Source organism: Myxocyprinus asiaticus, chromosome 13, assembly GCF_019703515.2.
Source record: "Myxocyprinus asiaticus isolate MX2 ecotype Aquarium Trade chromosome 13, UBuf_Myxa_2, whole genome shotgun sequence".
NCBI classification, from domain to species: Eukaryota; Metazoa; Chordata; class Actinopteri; order Cypriniformes; family Catostomidae; genus Myxocyprinus; species Myxocyprinus asiaticus.
Window position 1 is genome coordinate 11526810 of NC_059356.1, and position 26045 is coordinate 11552854.

The 26045-nt window shown below is 38.3% G+C and overlaps 1 protein-coding gene across 2 annotated transcripts in view; it reads left to right on the plus strand.

Moving 5' to 3' along the window:
• The first annotated feature begins 69 nt into the window (after positions 1-69).
• The window catches only part of LOC127450164 (cAMP-dependent protein kinase catalytic subunit alpha), a 64871-nt gene continuing 38895 nt past the window's right edge, over positions 70-26045 (plus strand). The window contains exon 1 of one of the 2 annotated variants that reach the window (XM_051714016.1): positions 70-982. In XM_051714016.1, the coding sequence (XP_051569976.1) occupies positions 934-982 (49 nt within the window). In that variant the 5' untranslated portion in view covers positions 70-933. The remainder of the gene's footprint in view (positions 983-26045) is intronic. The other variant, XM_051714017.1, reaches the window with a different exon arrangement.

Consider the following 26045-nt stretch of genomic DNA (forward strand, 5'->3'; position numbering starts at 1 on the left):
GGGTCTGCGCGCGCGGCCATTTCGCTAACAAACACACCACAGAGGTTCATCAAAGGATTATGAATGGAACCGATTCTATATTGGGAAGCCAAAACACCGTGCCCGCTTACACAGACAGAAAGAGAACACATAAACTTGTGTAAATGAAATGAAAATACATGACGTTATTTGTCGGGTTGCGGGGGTGGGATAAAGGCCTAGTGACAGAATGCTTACGGCCAATCAGTATTCTGCGTGCGCTGGCCTGCTGATAGCTCGTCCAATCGGAGTCGGATGTTGACGGAGCGTCACAAACCCACCGACCAATAGAAACCTCACAGAGGCGGGTCACACTGAAACAGGAGTTCCCTCTAACAGTGGACTGAGGATTAATGGAGGGGTCTGTCTAGAATTATGCGAATTACATAGTGAACAAGAGCGAATCGTTTTATCAACACAAATAAACGGTCACGGTGCCGAAAAGGTACGGGCAACTCTCCGTCCTCCTGCAGGAATCGCGAACGCACGGTGAGAATACGAGCTTGTGTCGCTCAAGAGGAAAGTCGAGGGCCTCGGAAGAGGACAGGGAGAAGAAGACGGACTCTCCGTGCTGTTTCAACGGACTGGATCCGTCCCAGCAGAGCTGACAGACGAGACTGAACCAGAAGCGTTGCCATCAGACAGCCACTGTTAGCTAGCTAGCGCTCGCCCGCTAGCTAGCTAGCTAGCTAACCAACTGACCAGCGACTAACAACCTCCAGACTTTATTTCCAGCAGCGGATCTTTGGGAAACTATCTGTGATCTGACAGCAGGCAGCGATCGAGCGAGTTATGATCAGAGATAGCTAGTGCAACAGCCTCACAAATCGTATGATCAGAAAGAGGACGAGGTCTGAAGACGGTTGGCATCAAGAAAAGTCGCTTTGAAGGATCGATTATACCTGGCCTGCAATCATGGGCAACGCGCCCACCGCCAAGAACAAGGGCAATGAGATGGAGAGCGGTAAGTGTTTGTGTTTACCTCAATCATACACACCAAGGCTGTGTTTCAAAACCTTGTGAGGTGATTTCCAAGTATCCATATACAAAATGCTGTCTATACATGCCATGTTTTGAGACACGCCATTATTGCATGAATGCCTGACTTGGCTTGACATCAAGGTACAGTATGTATCCGCCAGTGTTATCTAATAAAGGCCTCATGCTGTCCAGTTACATCTCTTTTATCAGTTTCACGGACTGCTGTGAGATACAGCATTTGAATGTGAACGTCAAACCATGGGCGTCCTTGATCGTGACACTGGAAATCAAACAAATCCCAAAACACTGTATTTTTCACATTCAGAATGGGCACTTCCTTTGCAACTAGTCGTGACTATTAAATAACCTCACAACAGAAATGTCTGCCTTCCGGTTTTATAGGTACCAGTAGGTCTATAGTTATTTGTGCCTAAATTAGAGGACTGTAAATGTAGCATGTTATAGTGTGAGGAAAAAAAGCTAAATATAAAAAAAAAAATGGGTTGTGTCTCTATGAGAAATGGCTGCTTCTTGTGAAGTATTTTAAAGGACTCTTTTGTGTAAACACTTGAGATTATCAGGAAGTTCTGGTGATTACCCAGCCTTTAGTGTTGGATGAGCCAAGAATCCTTTTAAGGACACCTTTGTTGGTTGTGATGCTCGCCAAAAGTGTTTATAATATGTGTATTACTGGTCGACAGATACATCGTTGCGGATAGTTGCTTTTTGGAACTATCAGTCATCGTCAAAAATTAATGCCGATAGTTTTTATTTTTTATTATTATTCATCAGTTTCCGGCACTAAAGGGTTCTTCAGTATAACAGCAGCCTCTAGAGGTGAAATAAATCAATCACTGACTCCACTTTTGTGCCACGCGACTACTGCTGTTGATGAATGATGAGCTATAGTTTATGAATTATTGCTCATACAGTATTTGTTAACCTGCTTATTGCAGGCTTTTTCATAGCTAAAGGTCCTGCATGCACCATATCTAATTTTGTCTGGTTATTATTGGGATTTTGGTTGAACAATAAGCTTCATCTGGGATTTTATTAAATGTGGACTCTTGTTGCCTCTATGTCTGTAACCGTCACAGGAAGGAAAGACTTACAGATGTTTTTAACGTTCAATACATCGATGTTTTTATAAACTATCGGCTGATTAATCGGTTATTTGCCTTTTCCACCACATTAGTTATCGGTATCGGCAAATTCCACTATCAGGTGACCTCTTATGTTAAAACCTGATTAAATGTGGTCTTGTCACTTTTCTTAAAGGAGTAGGTCACCCAGCAATGAAAGCTCTCATTTACACCCACATGCTGTTTCAAACCTGTTTGATTTTCTTTCTTCTGTTGAATACGAAAGGAGATGTTTTGCAGAATGATCTGGATGCTCTTTTCCATATAGTGAAAGAGAATGGGGACTGGGGCTGTCCATAGTGAATTTGGACACAGTAGGTTGAGTTTTCTTTTGGTAAAATCGGTCTGTCCTTACCGAAATGTGAAACACTGACCTCAGTGGCCAAAGCAGTAAGTGTTGTTGGGTGCATGGGCTTGTGTGAGCTCCATTTTCCGGGTGTAATGTCCACGGAGGGGCTCCAAAAGTGAGTTGAGAAACGGGTTGTTTTCAGCTATACAAGTCGTCATTTTTATTTGTATAGTGCCTTTCACAACACCCATCATTTCAAAGCAGCTTTACAGAAATTCATGCATTAACAAAAAATTAAACTGTAATATCTATAATGTCTTAGAATCATCATAGTGTATTTTGATAAAATACAATTGTGAATTGTTTAAAAATAAGTAATGAATAATAATTGTATTTATAACCCCAGTGAGCAAGCCGAAGGCGACTGTGGCAAAAAATAACCTTGAGAAAAATAACCTTGAGAGAAACCAGGCTCACTGTGCGGGCCAGTTCCCCTCTGGCTAACATCATGAATATAATGCCAATATTAGTTATGTGTAGTGCAAGTCATGGTTTAAAATGATTAAACTAAGTAAGTGTTAAGGGTCAGTGTTTAAACAAAGATTTTGCAAGAACTGTAAGATTAATGACTAATGTCTTTGAAGTTCATCCTGGATTAACTGCAGAAGTTCACATAGATGCATTGTCCTTTGTTAGTTGGCTGATGAAGACTTTTTGTTGGCAATGAATTGATAGTCTATGTATTCCATTATAAGAGTGTAGTCCATCATTAGACCGAGGTGATGCAGGCAGAGATCAGTTCGGTGCATCGCAGTTCAACCGGCCGGTAATTTCGTTGAGATCTATCCTAAATCCAAGGTTCAGGCAGTGGCATATGATGTATCCCTTGTCTTATGGTTGGACTTGGCATCAGTTCAAACTCTGAAGTCCATCGTAATAGACTGAAGTGATGTTTGACTGGCAACCGGCTGCTATTAGTCATCATCACTCGGTGACACATAGCAGTGGAGTCCAACACGAAACAGGAATGGAGCTGGATCCAGACGGTTCTGGTGACCTCAGTATAGGAGTCCCAAGGTTTAGACAGGAAATCAAATAAAATAATATTAGTGCAGATGCCATTCAATTTATTGCAGAGTTATAGATCATGATCAATGTTTCTGGTTATTGGTTCCGGCAGACCTAACTAAAGCAGCCTAATTGTGAGTTGAAGGATAAATTAGGTGTATGCCTGGCTAAATAGATGAGTCTTTAGTCTAGACTTTAACTGAGTGAGTGTGTCTGCATCCCGATCAGTGTTAGGGAGACTGTTCCATAGTTTAGGAGCCAAATATGAAAATGATCTACCTCCTTTTGAGGACTTTGATATTCTAGGAACTATTAACAGGCCAGAATTTTGTGATCGTAATGAACATGATGGAATATAGCGTGTCTGAAGGTCACTTAAGTACTGCAGAGCTAGACCATTCAAAGCTTTGTACATAGTGGACAAAATTTTAAAATTAATACGAAATTTAACAGGTAGCCAATACGATAAAATAGGGATAATATAATCCTATTTTTTGGTACAGGCTGAAATACTGTGACAAGTAGGGCTGCAAATAATGATTATTTTGATAATCGATTAATCGAACGATTATTCGACTATTCGGCGATTATTGCAATGATTAATCATTAGCTCTTAACTGACTATTCAGCTTGTGCCCCGACTTAAAAGGTTGTATTAAACGTGCTTACTAACAATAAAGAGGACAAAATCATCTTTTTAAAATACCTCTAAATGACATTCACTGGATTAAAGGAAAAAAATACTTTTAAGTTTAATTCAGAAAAGAAATTCACTGCAAAAAAAATCCCATTATCAAGTGTTTTTGTCTTGTTTTCCATTTAAAATCGTGTAAAAAATCCTTAAAACAAGATACATTCACTTTAGATGCAACATAAGATATTTAGACATGCTTTAAGAGAATGTATCTTTAATATAAGTGGATTTTGTATATAAGTGTATTTTTTCACTTAGTTATCTGTTCTCTAAAAGCAAGCCTAAATATCTCATATGCTGCTTCTCAGGTGAATGATTCTTTTTTTAAAGGATTTTTAGATATTTTAAAATATTTGTATTTTTAATATTATATTCAACATTCTCAGATAACAGTTTTTTCTTCTGCAGTATAGCTGCTAAAGAAAATGTACACAGCTTTAAAGGAGTTTTAGATATTTATATTGGAAAACAAGCCAAAACAAAAACAAACCAAAAGTGTATAATGGGGCGAAGACTACCCTCTCTCATCTTTCTGTTCACTTCAATCCATCTTTAACTCACAAAAAAAAAAACTCTCTCTTCTTAATAAAGCTGTGTATTGCCAATTTTCTTCATGATAAGAAATGCACAGTGACACATATATAATGATTCAATAAGTCTCGAGCCATCACGTTATAATCTAGCTGCATTAAGCGTGCACGCTCGAGGGACAAGAGACCCCGTGACAGAGTGTGCATCAGCCGGGTGCAGTTTCAATCTCTCCCCCTTAGATTGGGACATTCGCGCAACTCATAGAAGAGGCGCTGACCAACACAGAGAAATGCCAGTTTCTGAGTTTATAGTTATTTACATGATCTGCTTCTGTATTATTTGAACTTTAATAAAGCAATAACGCATTAAATATAACTGTTTCCTTTAAAGAGCTCCGGCTCCACTTATTCCACAAAGAGAGTGCTTCTGTATTTACTTATTTTGTATTTTTGCATTTTAATTCACTCATACTTTATGATCAACATCACCTGATGCTGTTTGGAAAGTTTAGAGTGCATCTGGACTGTGAGCTGTGTCTTCTTCCTCTACTCAGTCAGGTGTGAACTGCAGGGCTGCTCTCGCACGCCATCATTAGAGTTTCATATGATCTTATGTTACGTTAAATGAGATCAAACCACTATTCGACACAAAACATTTTTATCGACAATTTTTTATTGTCGAAAACCTAGAGGGAAAAATGCAACCTCTGAATCTTGCATCGCTCATCACTGATTATGAGAATGCGATTACCACCTGGTTTAAGCATGGGATCTGAACCCGGGTCTCCCATGCTGCTGATGCAACACTCTTCCAGACGCAGCACAAGGGAAGGAAAACATGGAGCCAATGCAAAAATGTGAGTCTGTATGATGTGGCCAATCTTAGGGTACGGGAACTCTCAGAAAGAACATGTCGACTTCCAGCGTGGTCATGTTTGGCTGTCAAGCTCCAAAAATAACCAAAAAAAGCACCATAACAGTTGTTCATACAATTTACGCACTACAAGTCTTCTGAAGTCATACAAAAGCTTTGAAGAACAGAAATTATAGGGAATCTTGGAATCTGATCATAAAAACAGAATTAACTATAAATTGCGTAATGTCACGGAATTTGACATATTTGGGATAAAATTAATGTATAAATGCACAATCAAATTAAAATTGTGATATGTCCTAGTGTGATGATTAAACCACAGAAGGCTGATTGAATTAAACAAATATGGTTTGCATGAGCTGTACGCCTCAACAGTATGTGATTGTGAGAAGCCACTGCTTAAACACTAACCACATCATAAACATCACGCACTCTGTGTGTGTGTATAAATGACAAAGAGCAGAGCACTTCATTCATTGTGAAGTGCATGACACATGCAGACTAGGCAGTTTTTATATATATATATATATATATATATATATATATATATATAATTAAATCACAGTCTTTGCAGTTTAATAAGCACATTAGCCCAATGACAAAATCATCCGGTTTTCTGCCAAAATAAAAGCTCCATTTAACTAAATGCTTGAAATTGAAAAAATGCAACAGAAATATATTCTGTATAGTAAAATGTAATATTCAGTGTTGTAGTAGTAGTAGTAATAATGGTAATAATATATCAATAATAATTACATTTATATTGAAGCAATATCTCACAATCAAGAGTTTCATCACTGCTTTCATTAATAGTGATGCTCTACTGTGCAGTATTGTATATGTATTTGACCAAAAAAGATAGAAAGAAACTCCAATTTGGGATTTTGGTTTGTCCTGTGAAGACCAGTACAGAAGCTCTTCATTTAATAAAAATAACACAATGGTATGTTGAAAAGTGATTCTATGAATTCATTTGATTAGACAGGTTTTTTTTAAATGATAAAATGTAATTAAACTTTAAAACTCATAATTCAGAGAAAATTAAACAGAAAACACAGAATTTAGAAAATATGTAAAAATTTGGGAAAAAATAAAACTGTTCCTAGGGCCCTAAAATTAAAGTCTTATTTGCTGAAAATATCCAAATATGCTATGTGACAGTACTACGTTCCACCAAGTTTGAGGTCAAACTTCATTGGTTCTTGTCTCCAATGACTAAGCGTTTTGCACCAACCTTAATTATGCTGAAGTGCGAATGAGATTGGGAAGCGAAAATAGTGCATGTGTTGTATGAACTATTTTTATGGTTATTAAATTCAAGCTTTTTGGGGACCTGGGTAGCTCAGTGGTAAAATACGCTGGCTACCACCCCTGGAGTTCGCTAGTTCGAATCCCAGGGCGTGCTGAGTGACTCCAGCCAGGTCTCCTAAGAAACCAAATTGGCCCGGTTGCTAGGGAGGGTAGAGTCACATGGGGGTGACCTCCTCGTGGTCACTATAATGTGGTTTGTTCTCGGTGGGGCACGTGGTGAGTTGAGCGCGGATGCCTCGGTGGGTGGCGTGAAGCCTCCACACGCGCTATGTCTCCGTGGCAACGCGCTCAACAAGCCACGTGATGAGATGCGTGGGTTGACGATCTCAGACGCGGTGGCAACTGGGATTCATCCTCCACCACCTGGACTGAGGCGAATGACTATGTGACCACGAGGACTTAAAAGCGCATTGGAAATTGGGCATTCCAAATTGGGTGAAAAAGGGGGAAAATCCCCCCCCCCCCCAAAAAAAATTCAAGTTTTTTATCTTTTTGGAGCTTTGCGGTGAAAATCACTGTCCACTTTCATAGTATGGTAAGCAGCGGCATGCACATTCATCTGCAAATGTCGTTTTGTGTTCAAAGAAAAAGTCAGACCGGTTCGAAACTAAATGCGGGTGAGTAAATGATCAGCAATTTCATTCTTGGGTGAACTATCCCTTTAAACTTAGCAAGAAAACCATGTCAGTGCTGTTGTTTTGATAAGTAATCTCTTGTAGGACTGAAACATGATGATTTGGCTTATTTAAATTGTATGCTAACGATGGCTAAAATTTCGCTATTATTCTTACAGAAAAATAAGTAAATTGCAAGAAGAGTGAGAACAATATCTCTGTCACTTGCAACTTGGCATTTGTTCTTCTGACAGTTCATTGGGCAGTTGAAACGGTGAACTGCAATTAAACTATGATAAGGTCACCGGCAGCCTTCATCTCATAGGTGCTGTTCTCTTCTTTGATATCAGTTCAGTTCAATAAATCAAATGTATCTCCAAGTCCTTGCCCATTTTAACTGCATAGCACTGCGATGACTGCATATCATAAATTGAAGCATGTTCTGTCAACAGCTGAGAAAAAGGGGCCCTATTTCAGGAGCCACAGTGGGTTTCATGAGAAAAGAATCTATGACCCAGAGGGTCAGACCGGCGAGCCGGGGCCTAATTGTTTTTATGATGGGGAAGTGAGCTCCGAGGAGCAGAAACATAAACACAGGCCTGCCATAAGTCTTCAGAGAGCACTTGGGAACGTTTGCCATGAAGAGGCGGGGTCATATGATTCAGCCTATGTGATCCGACCAGCCTGGAGTGTTGTCGCTGAGCAGTCTCTTGAACATCATGTGATGACTGCTGTTATGAACAAGACCACATTGTATGTGGCCTCCCATCTGCATCGTCAGGCGATGATATCACTTCACCTTCTCTCTCTTCCTGTTTGGAAAGTTTGCTTTACTTCTGCTGCCTTGATTCTGATTCCTTCATTTCATAAGCGCTTAAGCCTGCCATTGCTAAACTCTGAAAAATCTTAAGCTCTGACTTATAAAAAAAACTTGAAGCAGCGTAATAGGTTAGTTGTCATGACATGTCCTGTAGTGTGACATGCTGAATTTCATCTACAAATATTTTATAAAACAGACAGTTCCAACTCTAAATTCTGATTGCATGAGCCATGCTCGAAGCCATTGCAAAATTAAAACTTTCTATATTCATGTGCCAAAATGCTTCTTAACAACATGCATTTAAGCTAATGAATATAAAATTGGCAGGAAGAAGTGTTTATTTTGATTAGTAGTCTGAAATTTAGGCCTAAGTGTTATTGAACATTGGTGGGTCATTCTGTCAACTCACCCAAAAGTTCTCAACTCAAAATGTAGTTTTTGATAAAAAAAAAATTTGCTGGTGAAAGACATGCATGCATGATGGTGATTATGATGAAAGCCAAACTATTAAATGAGATTGGATCAATATTTACTGAGTAATCCAGTGTTTTGTAGTGGTGGGTCAAAATGAAAATTTTTGCCTATGATTTTGGAACAAACCTGCAGGTTGAAAAAATTATCTTAGAAAGGTGGCAGCATCATTGTTTTATTTTTATAGAGGGTGGGTAGGTCTATTACTAAAATCAGTTGACTTCAGTACCCCATGTTTAATTATGTCACTTTATATGATATATATAAATATAAAATGGAAAAAAAAAAACACGTTGTTTTTCCAGAGTTGGAATGCCTATATCCCCAGAAGTATTATCTTTCTTTGTATCCTTTTAGATTATGGTTGCGACAGTTCCGGTACCCTAAGATCGGCCACATTATGCCGACTCGCTCACAAGCGCCATCTCCTATCAGATATTTTTGCATCGCCGTTTGCATGTTTACCTTCCCCCTGTGGTGCGACCGGAAGCGCGTTGTCTGCAGTGTGGAAGACCCGGGTTCGCATCCCGCATTGAAACCAAGAAGTAATTGCATTCACATAATCAGTGACTAGCGCGTGATTTGGAGGTTGCATTTTTCCCTCTAACACTACATTTTTACTCCACTTATGGTTAGGTTTGGGGGTTCAGTTTGAAAACATATGCATTTCTCTTCACTTTATTACTGCATGTACAGCTGAAAACAGCTTGATTTTGGCGCCCCCTCCGTGGACATCTCACCCTGAAAATGGAGCTCAAACGTGCTGATACGCCCAACAACACTAACTGCTTTTGCCACCAGGTGCAGTGTTTAGAATTTCGGTAAACACAGACTGATTTCAGCTAAAAAAAAAAAGTCAACCTACTGTTTCAGGTCTGCTGAAACCAAGTTCAGTCTGCTGTGGTTTAATCCCAGAGATATGGGTCTCAGTGTTGCTCCATGTGGAAATTGTTAAATTGTACAAATTTTTTCAATGGTCAAAAACCAAATGTGGGTCACATGGTATGAAGCTATTTTTTCTTGTCCAACAAAATAAAGGTCTGAAGTTCAAATAATGTTGCAACTAGAAATAAACTGAAGAATGAGCAACATGTGGCTCTTCAGTTTTGACAAGGAATAACCTGGTTGTTTTATTATATTGCTGTTGCAACCATTTTATAAAGGGGTAAAAAGCCACTCGAGGTTGCATGTTATAGTGATTTTCACCATGATTAAGGGTCCTTAGCCTTGGTAAAATCTAGTGGTCAATCGATATGTTTTTTTTTTTTTTTTAATGGCCAGTGCTGATATCCAGAGAGCAGGGTGGCCGATATATCATACAGTTTAATATAATAAACTGTTATTTAGCACTATATGTGCTCAAAATTTCATACAAAACTTTAACTTTGTAAAAAAGAATCTTTAAAAAAAAATACGATTTTAAATGCATCTACGTGCTCCATAGACTCTTGAATAACAGATACACAGACGGTTTTGTGTCAGATGAGAAGCACATTTAGTGCTTATGAAGGGCTGAGCACAAAGTGAATGTCATTGAATTTGCTAGGGCTATATCGGATTTATCGAAATATTGCAAATGTAAATATTGAGATATGCATATTGAAACGGCTTGCGATAATGGAATGATTTTAATACATTAACGTTCATGGCGATGCAGATAGCAGAGAATAGACCAGGCGCACAACTATTGTGTATGTGTGTGCGCGCACGTGCAGTGCGCATATGCACTTGATCCCGTGAGTGCTTCAGGGCTTGATTTTTCCCATTCATTTTCTCCATTGTCATTTCAACATTAACTGATTGGGCGATTACATGAGAGCAGACACATTTCTTTAAGTTGTGCTGTATCTTTCAACATATCCTCTGATGTTCATTCATGTTTTTATTTGTTTTGTTTTGTTGGTGTTAAAAGTTAGAGAGAATGTTTCCAAGGTGTACGGTGTTACCGGTTTTACTCGGTACAAGGGACAACACCGGTGTGAAATTTTATACCAGGTAAAATGGGGAAACATTATGAATGGAACTTCCAATATCAATACAATAGTCTAATGAATAGAGTAGGCTTAAATAAAGAATAGTTGCCTAATGAAGAGTTTGTGACCCATGGTAAATGAACCTAAATAACGCACTGAAAGCCAGATGTTCTTTACCAACGCAGCAAAGTACACGAACTGACAGAAGACGTGTAATTGTAGGTAGCGAATATAATGTGCGTGGTGGGTAACTGTAAGACGTCTTTGATTCAGAATGACACAAGAAACGCTGTTAGACACAGACACGCGCTTGTCTGATGCGCTGTTTGTTCGGTGGCGTGCAGTCTCGTGGAACACGCATATGTAAAGGGTTCTCACTCTTTCTTTGCTTCAGTCTTCTGAATTTTTTTTGCAAGAACAGTATCATCTATGAGTGCTGCAAATGACCTCAGACCATCTCGGCTCAGGAGGTGCTTTGAGTTCAGTTTGCTTTATTTCCACAGAGCAGTTCGTTGTGAGAACAAACCGTGATTTATATTTCAGTGATTATTATCATCATTATAATTATTATGTTTACATTTAGAATTGTTTTTAGATCTTAATTTGTTTTAGTAATTTTCTGACTGTTGTCATAGACGGATACTTGCGTGACGGTAAATGGAAAGGTGGTTATAATGTTTTTTTTTCTTCTTTTTTTTTTTTTTTACCACTTAAACATTTTTCATTTCGTTTGAAGTGCAATTTGAATTTAGAAATGTCTTTGGTTTAAGTTTTTCGTTTTTAAATTAATTAATTTAATTTTCAATGCGAAATCACTAAAGCAAGAATATTCACCGATCCCTCAGCCAGGGTTTTGACGATGTAATTGGATTTTGTGATTTTGAAAAATTATTTTTTAATTTTATTTATTTTATTTTTTTATATATAAATATTGTGAACATATATTTCTTGCATATCGCCCAGGCCTAGGAGGGAACAAAACAAATGTATTCACATACATTCAAAGTCATTACCCTTCCAAAGCAGCTAAACTAGGTCCTGGGATGAAAGGTAATAAAACACCAACATTAAACCCGCAACAACCCACAATAAGTGATGTATTTGCCCGGACAACTAAATACCCGACCGGTAGCCCATGATGGAGAGAATGCACGGATGAAGTAGGTTCATTGCCAAAGAGATGTTGCCCTTCACAACTGTTATAAAGCCATCTTTCAAAAAGTTGAACAACACACATTTTAATTGCACTTCAATTTTTTCAGTTTCATTTGAATTGTTTGTTAAAATAAATGAAAAATAAAGTTCAGAGTTTGAAATCAAGCTGCCTTGTATTATTGTGTAGGCTATTGCTTAACGAAATTACCCCATAGTACCACTTAGCGTCCAACCAGTTAGTCGGTTTGGACGTGAACACCGCACCGGTGTGAAAATTATGATATCGTGGCAAGCAGTGTTTCCCACAGGATTTTGTGAGACAGTGGTGGGTGGACCGCGGACCCTCTAGGGGGGGTCCAGGGGCATGCTCCCCCAGAAAGGTGTTTTTTTTTTTTTTTTTTTTTTACATTTTAAAGTTAAATGCATCAATCTGGTGCACTTTGAGAGCAAAATTAAGAGGCTAGATCTATGAAGAACTTTGTGCTCTTGTAAACAGTTCTGTGCTCTAGTAGTAATTTAATCATAAACTCATTGCTTGTATAGATATGAATGGTGATGACCGCAAAAAAGTCACACCTACAAAGCATAAACGAGACAGAGTTTAATGCAGTTCACAAATGGTCTAAACACAAAATCGACTAGAGCATACATTTGAGCCAGGGCTCAACATTAAGCATTGTCATGTGCTTGTCCTCCGGACAAATAAATTGGTCATTCACTTGTCCAAGTAAAAAAGTTACTTGCCCGGAGAGAAAAAAGGACATTTAAGTTACATGCTTAAGTAACATGTCAAAGTTTATGTTGTATAGTTTTCTAAAATTATGACTGATGCCCAACATAATAGTGTACCTATGCAATCAACTAAATTCTCTGCAACAGAAATGTAAACTGCACTGGGTAGGGGAGGAGGCTATTGTCATCTGATAATTATTTTATGCTACGTATGGTAGTCAAATAAAGAAAAGCCTCCATCGACATCATTTACAGCAGGAGTGCTCACACTTCTATGGAATGAGATCGACTTTTTGATCATGTTATTGCAGCAAGATCTACCATGTACAATAAAGACAATACATTATCACAATACCAAAAATTTCAGTAGTCGGTAGTGAATAATTCTCAAAACCACAACAAATAATAACACTAACTAATTTATTAATTATGGAAGAATGGTTTCAAGTTCTTAAGTAATTATTCAAGACTAGTAAACAAACGGTAATAAAATAACAATAAAAAACAGCAATGAACAGAAATAGATAAAAAAAAAAAAATACAAATTAAGAAAATTCAGTGCTTATTTAACAGCTTTAAAAAAATGAACAGCAGTTTCAAGTATTCAAGTAAACATTCAGAATGAAATGCAACATTAAACTACTACAGGTCTTCACTGTATGATTATTATACATGAATACTTTTTAAAGTTACCCAGTCAAGAGCAGTGAGTGTTTTCTTGTTCTTGTTGTTTGAGTATTGTAATGACTAGAGCTCAACCAATATGGGATTTTTGAGACGATACAGATTTTAGAGGGGGAAAATTAACCGATTACCGATATAGTTAATTTTTGAGCTGGAATGAAAACTGACTTTTTCTATATGGATTGTGCAATGATTTTGCACCGATATGACTATGCAAAGGTACTCATAAGGCTGCTTTCTTAAATATTTTCATTAAAGAATATTTGACATTATTATTATACACTGCCAACAAATTCTATAAATGAACACTGAGAAAATAAAGAATAAATAAAAATACAATAAATAGCTAAATAAACATAAGTACTGTATGTTTAGTATCAGTCAAATGCTAACTATTTTCTGCCAGTCAATAAGGGTCAGGTTGTAAAACAAGAAGCATTTACACCTGCCAAGACAAGAGATAAACAGCGGCAGTGGTGTTACACCGTATTCTGCTATACAAGTTCAGGGAAAACTTTCAATGGTGGAAAACCAGACTTTTAAATATGACATTTTATAAATGCAATGACTGGAATTGTTCGGTTGAAGGGGGTAACAAACTGTGAATCCTGAACAAAACAGTTTGGTGAATACATGTTTACTCATTAGCTTCCACTCAGCTGACAACAATGAAAGTAGCTACGTGATTAGCTAGTTAGCTATAAGCTCGTTGTCACAGAGATTAAAAGATGTACGTTGTTCATTTACTTTCCAGCATTGCATCTCACCAACTAGGTAACAACGTATTGTGAAATCAACAGACACAATCCAACACCACACCGTTGTCTGCTGAGCTGCAAAAAGATGCTCTCTTACCTTTCAATCTGCTACAGTTCTGACTGCACTGACAAACTATAGCTGGCTAACAGCAAACAGATGTGATAAACATGAGTGACATGGTTGTCAGGGACAGGTTTAATGTTATATTAGTTATATTGAAAAGGGAAAATGATGGGGTCATTGTTTAAGTTTCCAGTATGTGTTTCACAAACTAGTTAATTTACCAAGACACTGCTTAACTCCGCCCTGTCTGCAGAGCAACCGTCAGCTCAGCTTTGTAAACAGTGGAGTCGGAGCACGCTCTGATTGACAAACTACGTTATGACACCAATTCTAAAGCATTGTTTTCTGCATTATATGTTCTGAAAAAAAGTTTTTTTAAATCGGCCGGGCACTAATAATGACACAGTAGACAGCAGCAGGTCTACTAGCTTACATTTGTACTTACAAGTCCAACAATTTAATACAAATCTGCTTTTTTCTCTGCTGTTAACCTTCACTTTAGACATCACTCTCTGTGTTTACATGAATACCTCACCAAGATGGGCACTTTGGTGGAATTTTGGAATGTATTTGACCGTTCGGCATTTTCGGAACACATGCACATGTTCAGCAGTCAGCACACACACATACGCTGCCTGTCAATCAAACAGGGCACAGCTGTTACTAGATCGCTAGCGAATTATAAAATTACTTTCAACAGCAGAATAAGAATATTAACTTTCTAATCAGTGACACAGGCCTAGGCAATCACAAATATAGTCATTTTTTATTTTATTTTTTTATATTTTTTTAATCCCCTTTTCTCCCTAATTTTGGAATGTCCAATTCCCACTACTTACTAGGTCCTCGTGGTGGCGCAGTTACTCACCTCAATCCGGGTGGCGGAGGACAAGTCTCAGTTGCCTCCACTTCTGAGACGGTCAGTCTGCTCATCTTATCACGTGGCTCTTTGTGCATGACACCGCGGAGACTCGCAGCATGTGGAGGCTCATGCTACTCTCCGCGATCCACGCACAAATTACCACGCGCCCCATTGAGAGCGAGAACCACTTAATCGTACGGAAAGCCAAGAGGGTCAGAATTCACGTGTTTTGTATTGCTGTAATAAGCTTTGAAACACTGTTTTCTAAATGCCATGAGGTGTTAAGTAAACTGCGTTAAGCGTTAAATAAACGTTGTGTACGTCACACGTTAAGTAAACGCCACACGCCGTCTGGTGTTAAATCAGCGCCTCACGTAACTTAATTAGCACATTCATTTGCTCATCTACATAACTCCTCTATCGTGTTCGAGGTATCTACATTTACGGCAACGATGGCAACGAGGAGCTTTGTTTCACAGTGCAAACGCACATTAAATGACTGCACCTGACCTTTTTTGTCAGATAATCCAGGACCTGATGTACTTCTGTCATCATTAAATAGGTAAGGATTTTGTCTCTGCTGTCCAAAACTTTTTATTCAACTACTCACACGGAATTTGACTCGGGAGTTTGAGTTCAGGTTTAACAGCTAGGTGGCTAACTAAGCTGACCATTGGTTTTCACAAAGTTTGCAAATTCGTTCAAAAACGTGAAAAAATAAAAACATTCTTAGTGATTCCAAACTCCTGACAAGTTGTGTGTGTTGCAGGTATTGGAAAAGCATTAATGTACTCATTCTCGTAACTATTTTTACATTATATTTAAATTTTCAGAATTGAAACCATGCATAGGCGTCTGGAGTGGAGGGGGAGGCATATAAATGCTCAGGCTGCAGATTAAATAATCCATGGGAAAACAGTTTATTCAGATGGTTCGGAATTTAGACAGGAGAACACATGAAGGAAAACGATATCACACGGAAGTGAAACACATTCAAAGATTTAAAAAAAAAAAAATGCTTTTCTTGTTGAGGCTGTTCTGAATAGTAATTACTGAGACAATCATATCGTTCAAAAATCATCCAGTTCATGGAATAATTGTTTAGTTTGCTTTGCTACTTACACAATAGACTAAAACAAAGCATGGCATAATAATATTTCTAAAGACAGATCTGGGTATCGACCGCCATTGGTTAGTAGTGGATCACGAGGTGCACCAGCTTATGCCATTACTCGGAGTCAGCTGTCACTTCTGAGGTCTTGCAGTTTTACAGTACCACAGATGGCAGATATTCTCCACACATCCTTATCCACAATCAAAAGACGATTAAGGTAAGTCATGATTGTATTACATACATGGTAAAAAGTGGTAACCTGCAATGTTTACTTGCTCTTTATTCATGATCTAACCCATAAAATTAGTTCTGTTGGTGTAACCTAATGTATTGAGGCTGATTCAGTCATGTTAAGTCATAATTTTGAGTTTAATAAAATGAATTAATTTTAATTTTACTACATGAAGCGCACATTTTAGGTTAACAGTTTTTTGGCAGAAAAAAAATATTTATACAACAGCTAGTTCCGGTCCTTCTAATCTGATTCACAGGGTTGAATATTTAGTTTTTGCATCACATAAAATTGAAATAAAACAAAAGTTTACATTTCTCTTGTAAAATCATTTAAAAATTACTGCCCTGATGAAGCATTGAGAGATATTTACCTACTGGATATTACACAAAACAAAATAATTGCATTTACACAAGTTATCCTGTTCAAAAGTTTATATCCCTTTTGATTCTTAATTTTTTGTGTTGCTTCCTCAATGATCAGTGACTGTTTGTGTCTTCTAAGATAGTTGTGTACGAGTCCCTGATTTGTCCTGAGCATTGAATCTGCCCACAAAAATCCATAAGGTACTGCATATTCTTTGGTTTCCCAGCACCTTCTGCAAACTGTAGTTCTTCTCAAAAATGATAAGACACTAAAGACATTTAAGGCACTGAAACATAATTATTTCAAAAGGCGCAAACATTCATTGATTCTCAATAAGGCAACACACTACATTAAAAAACAAGAGAATGTCGTCTGAGCCGTAGATTTGTTGGCAATGCTCCGACATGTTGCAGATGAATCACAGGTGACCAGAGTTCAAATCCCGGCTCGTGAGGTCCTTTCCTGATCCCATGCACACTCTTCTCCGCTGTCATTTCCTGTCTCCTCTATACTTTCCCTGTCTAAAATGTATTTGTGGGATTTATGTACATATCTATTATGCAGCTTTTAAAGGGCATTACTACAGTACATTAAAATGTTCTCATGTCTCTAATATTTATATAATTTATGAAAGAGATGTAAACTTATGCTACTGACTGTAAATAAAATGTTTAGTACTTCTGGAAAAGTATGTTTGAAATGATTTTTGACTATAGTCAAAGCAGGAGTCTAGAAAAAGCAGTTTAATTCTACAAGGTACTTCTCACTTTCTTGCTGTAACCCAGATCCCCACACATGACAGATAAGCTTGCCAAATAAAGTATGTTTAAAATGGTATTGTTTGGTTTTGCATTATGCTACATCCACGCTGATACTGAAGTCCGAGGTCACTGTTGTGTCAGACAGAAAAACCAAAAAATTATTGAATGTTCTTTGGATTACTCATTTCAATTTTGTTTGATGCAAAAACTAAATATTCAACTGTGTGAATCAGATTAGAGGACCGGAACTAGCTGTTGTATAAATATTTTTTTACGGACACAAAATTGTTAACCTAAAATGTGTGCATGTAGTAAAATGAAAATTAATTCATTTTGTAAACTCAAAAATATGACTTAACATGACTGAATCAGCCTCAGTACATTAGGTTACACCAACAGAACTAATTTTATGGGTTAGATCATGAATAAAGAGCAAGTAAACATTGCAGGTTACCACTTTTTACCATGTATGTAATACAATCATGACTTACCTTAATCGTCTTTTGATTGTGGATAAGGATGTGTGGAGAATATCTGCCATCTGTGGTACTGTAAAACTGCAAGACCTCAGAAGTGACAGCTGACTCCGAGTAATGGCATAAGCTGGTGCACCTCGTGATCCACTACTAACCAATGGCGGTCGATACCCAGATCTGTCTTTAGAAATATTATTATGCCATGCTTTGTTTTAGACTATTGAGTAAGTAGCAAAGCAAACTAAGTCAGGTGCTGTCATTTAATGTGCGTTTGCACTGTGAAACAAAGCTCCTCGTTGCCATCGTTGCCGTTAATGATTTGAATCCTCTGACTTGCTGTAGATACCTCAAACGTGATAGAGGAGTTATGTAGATGAGCAAATGAATGTGCTAATTAAGTTATGTGAGGCACTGATTTAACACCAGACGGCGTGTGGCGTTTACTTAACATATGACGGCATACAGCGTTTATGTAACACCTAACGGAATGAATACGGCAAGTATTGTTTGAATTTCGTGATATAAATGACATATTTTGAAAGCTGAGATTAAAAGCGCTTTTCTCCAAAAACTTGACTCAAACGATTGAGCATGTCACATTTGTGGATATGTAGCTGTAACCGGCGCTGCCCTGAGCAGATAATAATGGACCAGACGCTGGTATACAAACTCAAACTTGCTTTGTATATTGCCTAATGCGGATCTGTGTGAATATATCAAAGGATGAGTTTCAATTAATGGATTGTCCCGTAAATCATTCCTCTCAGTCTCAAATTCAGCGTGGACTGAGAGAAGGTACAAAACATCTGGATATAATGTTCAAAATAAAAGTCCCACATTGAATGACCTAACAGTGTAAAAATACAATATTTTACAACAGATTGTTTTAGGATATACCATACTATGGTGAAACTGACTGTATTAATATGCTTTTTACAAAAAAATACAAATAATTGAAGATTACTTTTAATATCTGCAACATGGATCATGGTAAAGCTGTATACAGTATATTATACGAACTGTATATGCAATTTGGAACAAAAGTATGCTTGTGAATAGACAGTTCTTTTTTTATTCCAATGAACATCAGTTTATTTGGGTGGGGGGGGTTCTAATGTTCCGCACACTCTGATGACATCATCATAGGATTAACGTATCGCTTATTGCAGTTTCCAACAACTTATCGCATATCGCATTTTTCCTCCATATCATGCAGCCCTAGAATTTGCTGTATTTTATTACAAATTTCAATGCCTGATAAACCCTGTCCATGTCTCTTGTGAAGCCCTGTCCGCTGATAGATACACACATGCCACGCACATGGATATTTACATTTTGCGATGGACACGATATAGCAAAATCTCAATCCATTAACACTTTGTCATCGCCACGATATACACTGATGAGCCAAAACATTATGACCAACTGCCCAATATGCTGTTGGTCCTCTGCTTGTCATCAAAATGGCACCGACCTTCCAGGGCACAGACTCTACAAGACCCCTGAAGGTGTCCTGTGGTATCTGGCACCCAGACATTAGCAGCAGATCCTTCAAGTCTTGTAAGTTGCAAGGTGGAGCCGTCATGAATCGGACTTGTTGGTACAACACATCACACAGATGCTCAATCAGATTGAGATTTGGGGAATTTGGAGGCCAGGGCAACACCTGGAACTCTTCATCATGTTCCTCAAACCATTCCCAAACAATGTGTGCAGTGTGGCAGAGCACATATTATCCTGCTGAGAGGCCACTTCCATCAGGGAATACCATTGCCATGAAGGGGTGTACCTGGTCTGCAGCAATGTTGAGGTAGGTGGCACATGTCAAATTGATGTCCACATGAATTGCCAGACCAATTGTTTCCCAGAAGAACATTGCCCAGAGCATCACACTCCCTCCACCGCCTTGTCGTCTTCTCACAGTGCATCCTGGGGCCAACACTTACCCAGGTAAATGGCACACAAGTACACGGCCGTCCACGTGATTTAAAAAATAACGGGACTTATCGGACCAGGCAACCTTCTTCCACGGTTACGCAGCCCCAAACGCAGCGGGGTGCGATGCACTGTGTGTTGTGACACATTCCTCCCGTAACCATCATTAAAATTTTCTGTGACTTGTGCCACAGTAGACCTTCTGTCGGTTCAGACCAGATAGCCTTCATTGCCCTTGCGCATCGATGAGCCTTGGGCGCCCAACACCCTGTCGCCAGTTTGTGGTTTGTCCCTCCTCAGACCACTGTCAGTAGGTACTCACCATTGCTGACTGGGAGCACCCCACAAGCCTTGCCGTTTTACAGATGCTGTGACCCAGTCGTCGGGCCATAACAATTTGGCCCTTGTCAAAGTCGCTCAGTTTTTCGTGATTACATGTCAACAAACAACACGAACAACCGGATCGCACATTTTATTGCACTGATTTGCATAAAATGGGAAAAACAGTTTAAAATAATGATGCTCATTGCCGGTCTCTCGCTATTCGGAACAGTGCGCATACAAGATTCTTGATTGATTTCTTAAGCAGCAAACCCTGCTATTTGTGTCACTGTACTATCACCTGTGGTGAGGAAATGAGAAGATGACATCTACACTGTCACAGAAGCAGCTATCTCATGTAGCCATCCTGGACCAGCAACCGATAGTTGTTGTTTTTGTAATAGGCTAAAGATTGATTAATTCTAAATGAATAATTTAATACTACTACTAAATGAAAATGACTAAATAAAAATTATGAACAGTGCTTTACATATACAAAAAAAACAATTTTTTTGTTTCATATTTGTTAATCTAATAGTGTTTTTGTCTAATGTGACTTGTTCTGAATTTTGAAAACAGTTGTTAAATAAGCTGAAAGGGGCAAAAAAGTTAGTTTTGTAATCAAATCGTGAAACCAGTGAAGATTCACACCTCTACAATATAGGCCTGCAAGTTCTCTGCCGTACATTTTTTGCAGAGCTTCATCCAAAGGAACAGGCCCCTCTCAAGCCTAACTTGAATCAGGCATCACTGGTGTCTGTGAAACAGATATGTGTGAAATGGATCTCAGTGGCCTGCTGCTGCTAGAATCTATGTGTGAAGAGTGGATTTCTATTTGCATGTGACTGCATGTCATTTGAATATGCCTGATACATTTGTCCGCAAAAATGGAGTGCCTCTTTTTCTGCTGTGGGCTTCAGTACTCCAGCCCCTGGTGGGTATGAGGGACTTTGTTCATTGCATGCTTCACATCCCTATCAGCTCCATCGCACATGGAACGCCCTAATCCCCCGAGACAGGTGCAGGGTTCCATCAGAGGCCACAGGCCGGGCAGGGTCATTTTTGACTGTCTGCACAGACAAGAGAGGATGACATGGCAGCCGCTGCTGCGGTTCAGATCAAGGTACAGCAGTAAGGGTCAAGGCTAAAGTGTCAAGTGGAAGAAACAGAAGTCCCTGAGTGCTGAAGGAAACCCAAAGGAAGAAACAGGGTGTGTGAATCCAGCACAGGAAGGCAAGGAAATGAAGAAGATCCAGCCCTGCCTGCCATGAGTCCCAGTGAGAAGTCAAGAAAGAAGCGTCGCTCAAGAAGTGACCCTAACTTCTGTTTCGTAGAAAGGGTTTGAAAACAAAACCATACCAAGTCGAGTGCCTCTACACCACTCTTGCTTTCTCAGCTGTCTATGTAGACTCTACCATGTCAGTGCTGCAAAGGTTGGCAGAGAGGCTGTTCCTGCGGGCCGGTCCCTGTCGCTGAGACATTAGCAGTGGGGAGGGCAGCTACTACCAATCCCAGGATGAGTCAGAGGCCTCTTCTTGGAGTGAGTGACTGACCTGAGGCATGATGTGCATTTAGGCTGCTGGCACAGTGAGTGTTTGGACATTACTGTGAAAGGCAGAGCTTGTCAAAGGGGCGGAGTAACCTGCATGTCTAAAGGTCTCACCTCCCTGTTTGATCTGTAACAAAGTGTTGGCAGTGCTTTGAAGTTGACCAAACTCTTAAATGTGTGCACTCATTTAAGGAATGATTTCCATTTTTAATTTTTCACCTTGGATTATGGATAGTGATGTCTGGATATCAATGCTCATCCCTAGATATATGAATCGATTTGATTCCAATTTTGATAGTTTAATTTTAATTATGGTTTATTTGGGTATTTTTCAGTTATATTGTCCATTTTGCATACATATGAAAGAAATTCTCTCTTTTAACATGCAGTGATGGGCAATAGCTTTGCTACAGATAGCGAAGCTATTAGCTTAACTACATTTCTGAGTAGCGAGACGGTAGCTTCGCTAGTTTTTAAATCAAGTAGCTTTTCAGTAGCTAAGGTTGGTGTGGCTATCCTTATGAGGACTCTCCATAGACAATGATTTTTATACTATATGAACAATAGATTTTATCCACTAACCCTACCTCTAAACCTAACCCTCACAAAAAACTGCATTTTTACATTTTCAAAAAAACATCGTTTAGTATGTTCTTCTTTCTTTTTTTCTTTTTTTCTTTTTTTAAAAGTGATTTAAATTATGGGGACACTAGAAATGTCGTCATAAACCACATTTATAGCATAATACAGTTTGTAATCTAAAAAAATTTCCTCGTAAACAACCCAACCCCCCCCCCCCCCCCCTCTCTCTCTCTCTCTCTCTCTCTCTCTCTCTCTCTCTCTCAGATGACCAGATTTCTGAAATGAAAAATGGGGACATTTCAAGTTCGGTGGTCAATAGGTCATTGAAATTTCATGTTACTTATTAAAAAAAGGGAATAATCTGATTTTATGTTTTTTGACTATGGTGAATGTGGCAGTGTGATGAACTATGCGCTGTAAGACATTATTTTGGTTTAACTTTAAAAAGTAAGTAACCTGGTTGTCACAACATTTTGAGTTCATTTAAAATTTGGATAATAAAATAATAATTTTAATAAAAAGGTATAGTAAATAACAATTAGCGGAAGAATAAAAAAAAATTTTTTTTTACATTTATATCAGTGCATTGCCATTTGTGCCATTAGTTTACTTAATAAAAACACCAATTCTTATGTTATCGGAACAAATTAGTGTATCTAAGTTGATTTGGCAAAAAATAAAAAGTTAACAAATCATGGAAATAATTTTATGTGGTGTATCATGCTCCATTGAATACAGTAGCCTTTGTCTCAATGAAATTCGATCAATTGGTAAAGTTGATCATTATTAGTGCTCTTCTGTTTCATCTTTAATAAGTTCATACTTTTCTATGCTGTACAGATGACATTGTGGCATAAAAGTGAACTAAACAAACATGTATAAACAATGAGGAACTATTGCAGCTGACTCCACAGCACAGGGGTCCTGCCTTTTTGAGCATCTTTTTGTTAATTTTTATTTTTATTTCTTTTTTTTTATCCCCCTTTCTCTCAATTTGGAATGCCCAATTCCCACAACTTAGTAGGTCCTCGTGGTGGCGCAGTTACTCACCTCAATCCGGGTGGCGGAGGACAAATCTCAGTTGCCTCCGCTTCTGAGACAGTCAATCTGCGCATCTTATCATGTGGGTCTTTGTGCATGACACCGCGGAGACTCACAGCATGTGGAGGCTCATGCTACTCTCCGCGATCCATGCACAACTTACCACATGCCCCATTGAGAGCGAGAACCACTAATTGCGACCACGAGGAGGTTACCCCATGTGACTCTACCCTCCCTAGCAACCGGGCCAATTTGGTTGCTTAGGAGACCTGGCTAGAGTCACTCGGCACACCCTGGATTCGAACTTGCGACTCCAGGGGTGGTAGTCAGTGTCAATAATCGCTGAGCTACCCAGGCCCCGATGCCCTTTGAGCATCTTATTTCACGGAATATGGTGAAGAATGTAAACATTTAGCATCTAAAATATATTTTATTATATGACATATGATATTCAATATTGTATAATAATAATAATTATTATAATATTTTACCTAACTGTTTGCGTATCTCATGTGGACTTGTTTTTCTTACTTCCTTATGCATTATAGTGCTTCTTTTCAGTCACTTGTTTCCCTGCAAGGCGTGATGTAATCTATTCTGTAATGTACTGAATTACTGTACATTTCTTTGCAGAAATGTTATTATAAATTTGTATTTATTTTTACATGTTATTAATGTCATATTTTTATTTGAAATTTATTTCAGGTATATGTTAAAACAGCAAATGAGCAAATATGTAAGGTGCTTCCTTTAGTGTGTGAATATTACCCTGATCACACTGGTGATTATCACACTAATTGGTTTTACAGTCCAAAACAAAGATAAAATTGTTGATTTTATTTGTTCATCTGCGGGGATTAATTTTAATACTTTTAACCAGCTTGTTATAGTTTGTGAGTTCTGTGCAGGAATTCTCACATTATGAAGGCCAAACTTTCAATACAGTCCTGTGCCGAATTCAGAACCTGTTATAAAATGCATAACAATATAACTTTATTACATAAATAGCTATTATGTGCCTTACCTTGAAGTATATAACTGATGATAATTCTCTTCAATTGCCTGGTCCATTTCTTAATGGCAAAACTGGCCCGACCGAGTAACTAGTGAAGGAATACAAATGAATTGAAGCTGCTATAGCGAGCAGCTCCCTCTGTTGGGCAAAATAAACAGCACGCGGTAGGCTTTGCTGCTTGGGTTAAGTTTCATGCCATGTAATATAATTCACTATGCGGACCGTTTTAAACGCTTAAATTCAAATATTAAATTACCGTGATGTCGCAAAGTAGCAAATTTCAATGGTGATATGAGCAGCGCTCCAGTTTCTTTTAAGCATTACATGTTGTAATAATGTTTGTTAATGTTAGGCCAAATAAAACTTATTTTAAATGGATATCTATGGTATAGAATAAATTTAATTATTGCTAAATTACTTCTTAAATTATTAGTCCACGTACAGTAATGATATGACATATCATTAACATATATTTATTGCGTTCAGTAAGCCCTTTGGTGGAGAGACGGGGGACCAATCATCCCGTTAGATCTTCAGTGGTGATCTTGTTCATGTAAGATCATCGTTAGATCATTTTTGGCCTCAGTGGTTGCATTTTGGAAATTAAAGAGTCATTTGTGAGTTTGAGCAATTCGTGAAAATGTTAAATCTACTAATACCAGTTGCGTGACAAATGGGTCTTATTACAGCAGACATAATAACAATGATGGTGATTCCTGAAATATGCTATGCATGCCATATTCTTTATGTTGGCTACACCTCCAAAAAAAACATAGAACATTTAAGCTGAATTACTTTATTGCTATTTTGTACAAATCAAATTCACATTGGCCTACTTACTAACATGACAAAACAAAACTGGTATTACATTTTTAATAAACTGTACACAGAAATCGAGCAACGCGACAGTCTCTCCCATTACAATGACTGCTGTCACTCACTGCAGGTTTACACTGTTTGAGACCTGCATATCGACGCGAGCTCAGTGATGCTCCGCACAAAGTTCTGCACTCTCGCGAATGCTCTCATTAAAAACAAAGCTGTCTAATCAGCATAATAAATCAATTATTTACACCGCGTCTATGCCTTGATTAGAACGGGAGCATTTTAGTTTTGTTGTGTTGATCATTTGCAGTGTATTTAACATCTATGTTCAAAGCGAGCGGTGCAATATGCAATGAATCCAAAATAATTCCAGAGTGCTTTTCGCTCTTGTTCTACAGCTTCTTTTCAAGTGTCTGGTGATGTTCCTTCAGTATTAATTTTCGTGTGCCACTGCAAACAGAGGTGGAACATACAGCAACTGGGCATTCAGACGGTTTAAAACTTGCACATTAGGATCAGTTGTCATTACTGATAGGACAGAGGATTAATTTAAGCGGCTCTGATTGGCATTACCATTTAATTGCTCAACGGACATGTTAGTGATTGGTTAGAGTACTCAACCGCTGCAAAAACAGGTTGTAAATAGAAACCATTCAAGCAACACGAGCAGACTTAAATTGAACACTGTAATCGTCAGTTTTCAGGATTAAATAATCGAGGCAGCCGTAATCATAATCGCGATTAGTTTTTCGATTAACTATGCAGCCCTACTACCATATTGGTATATA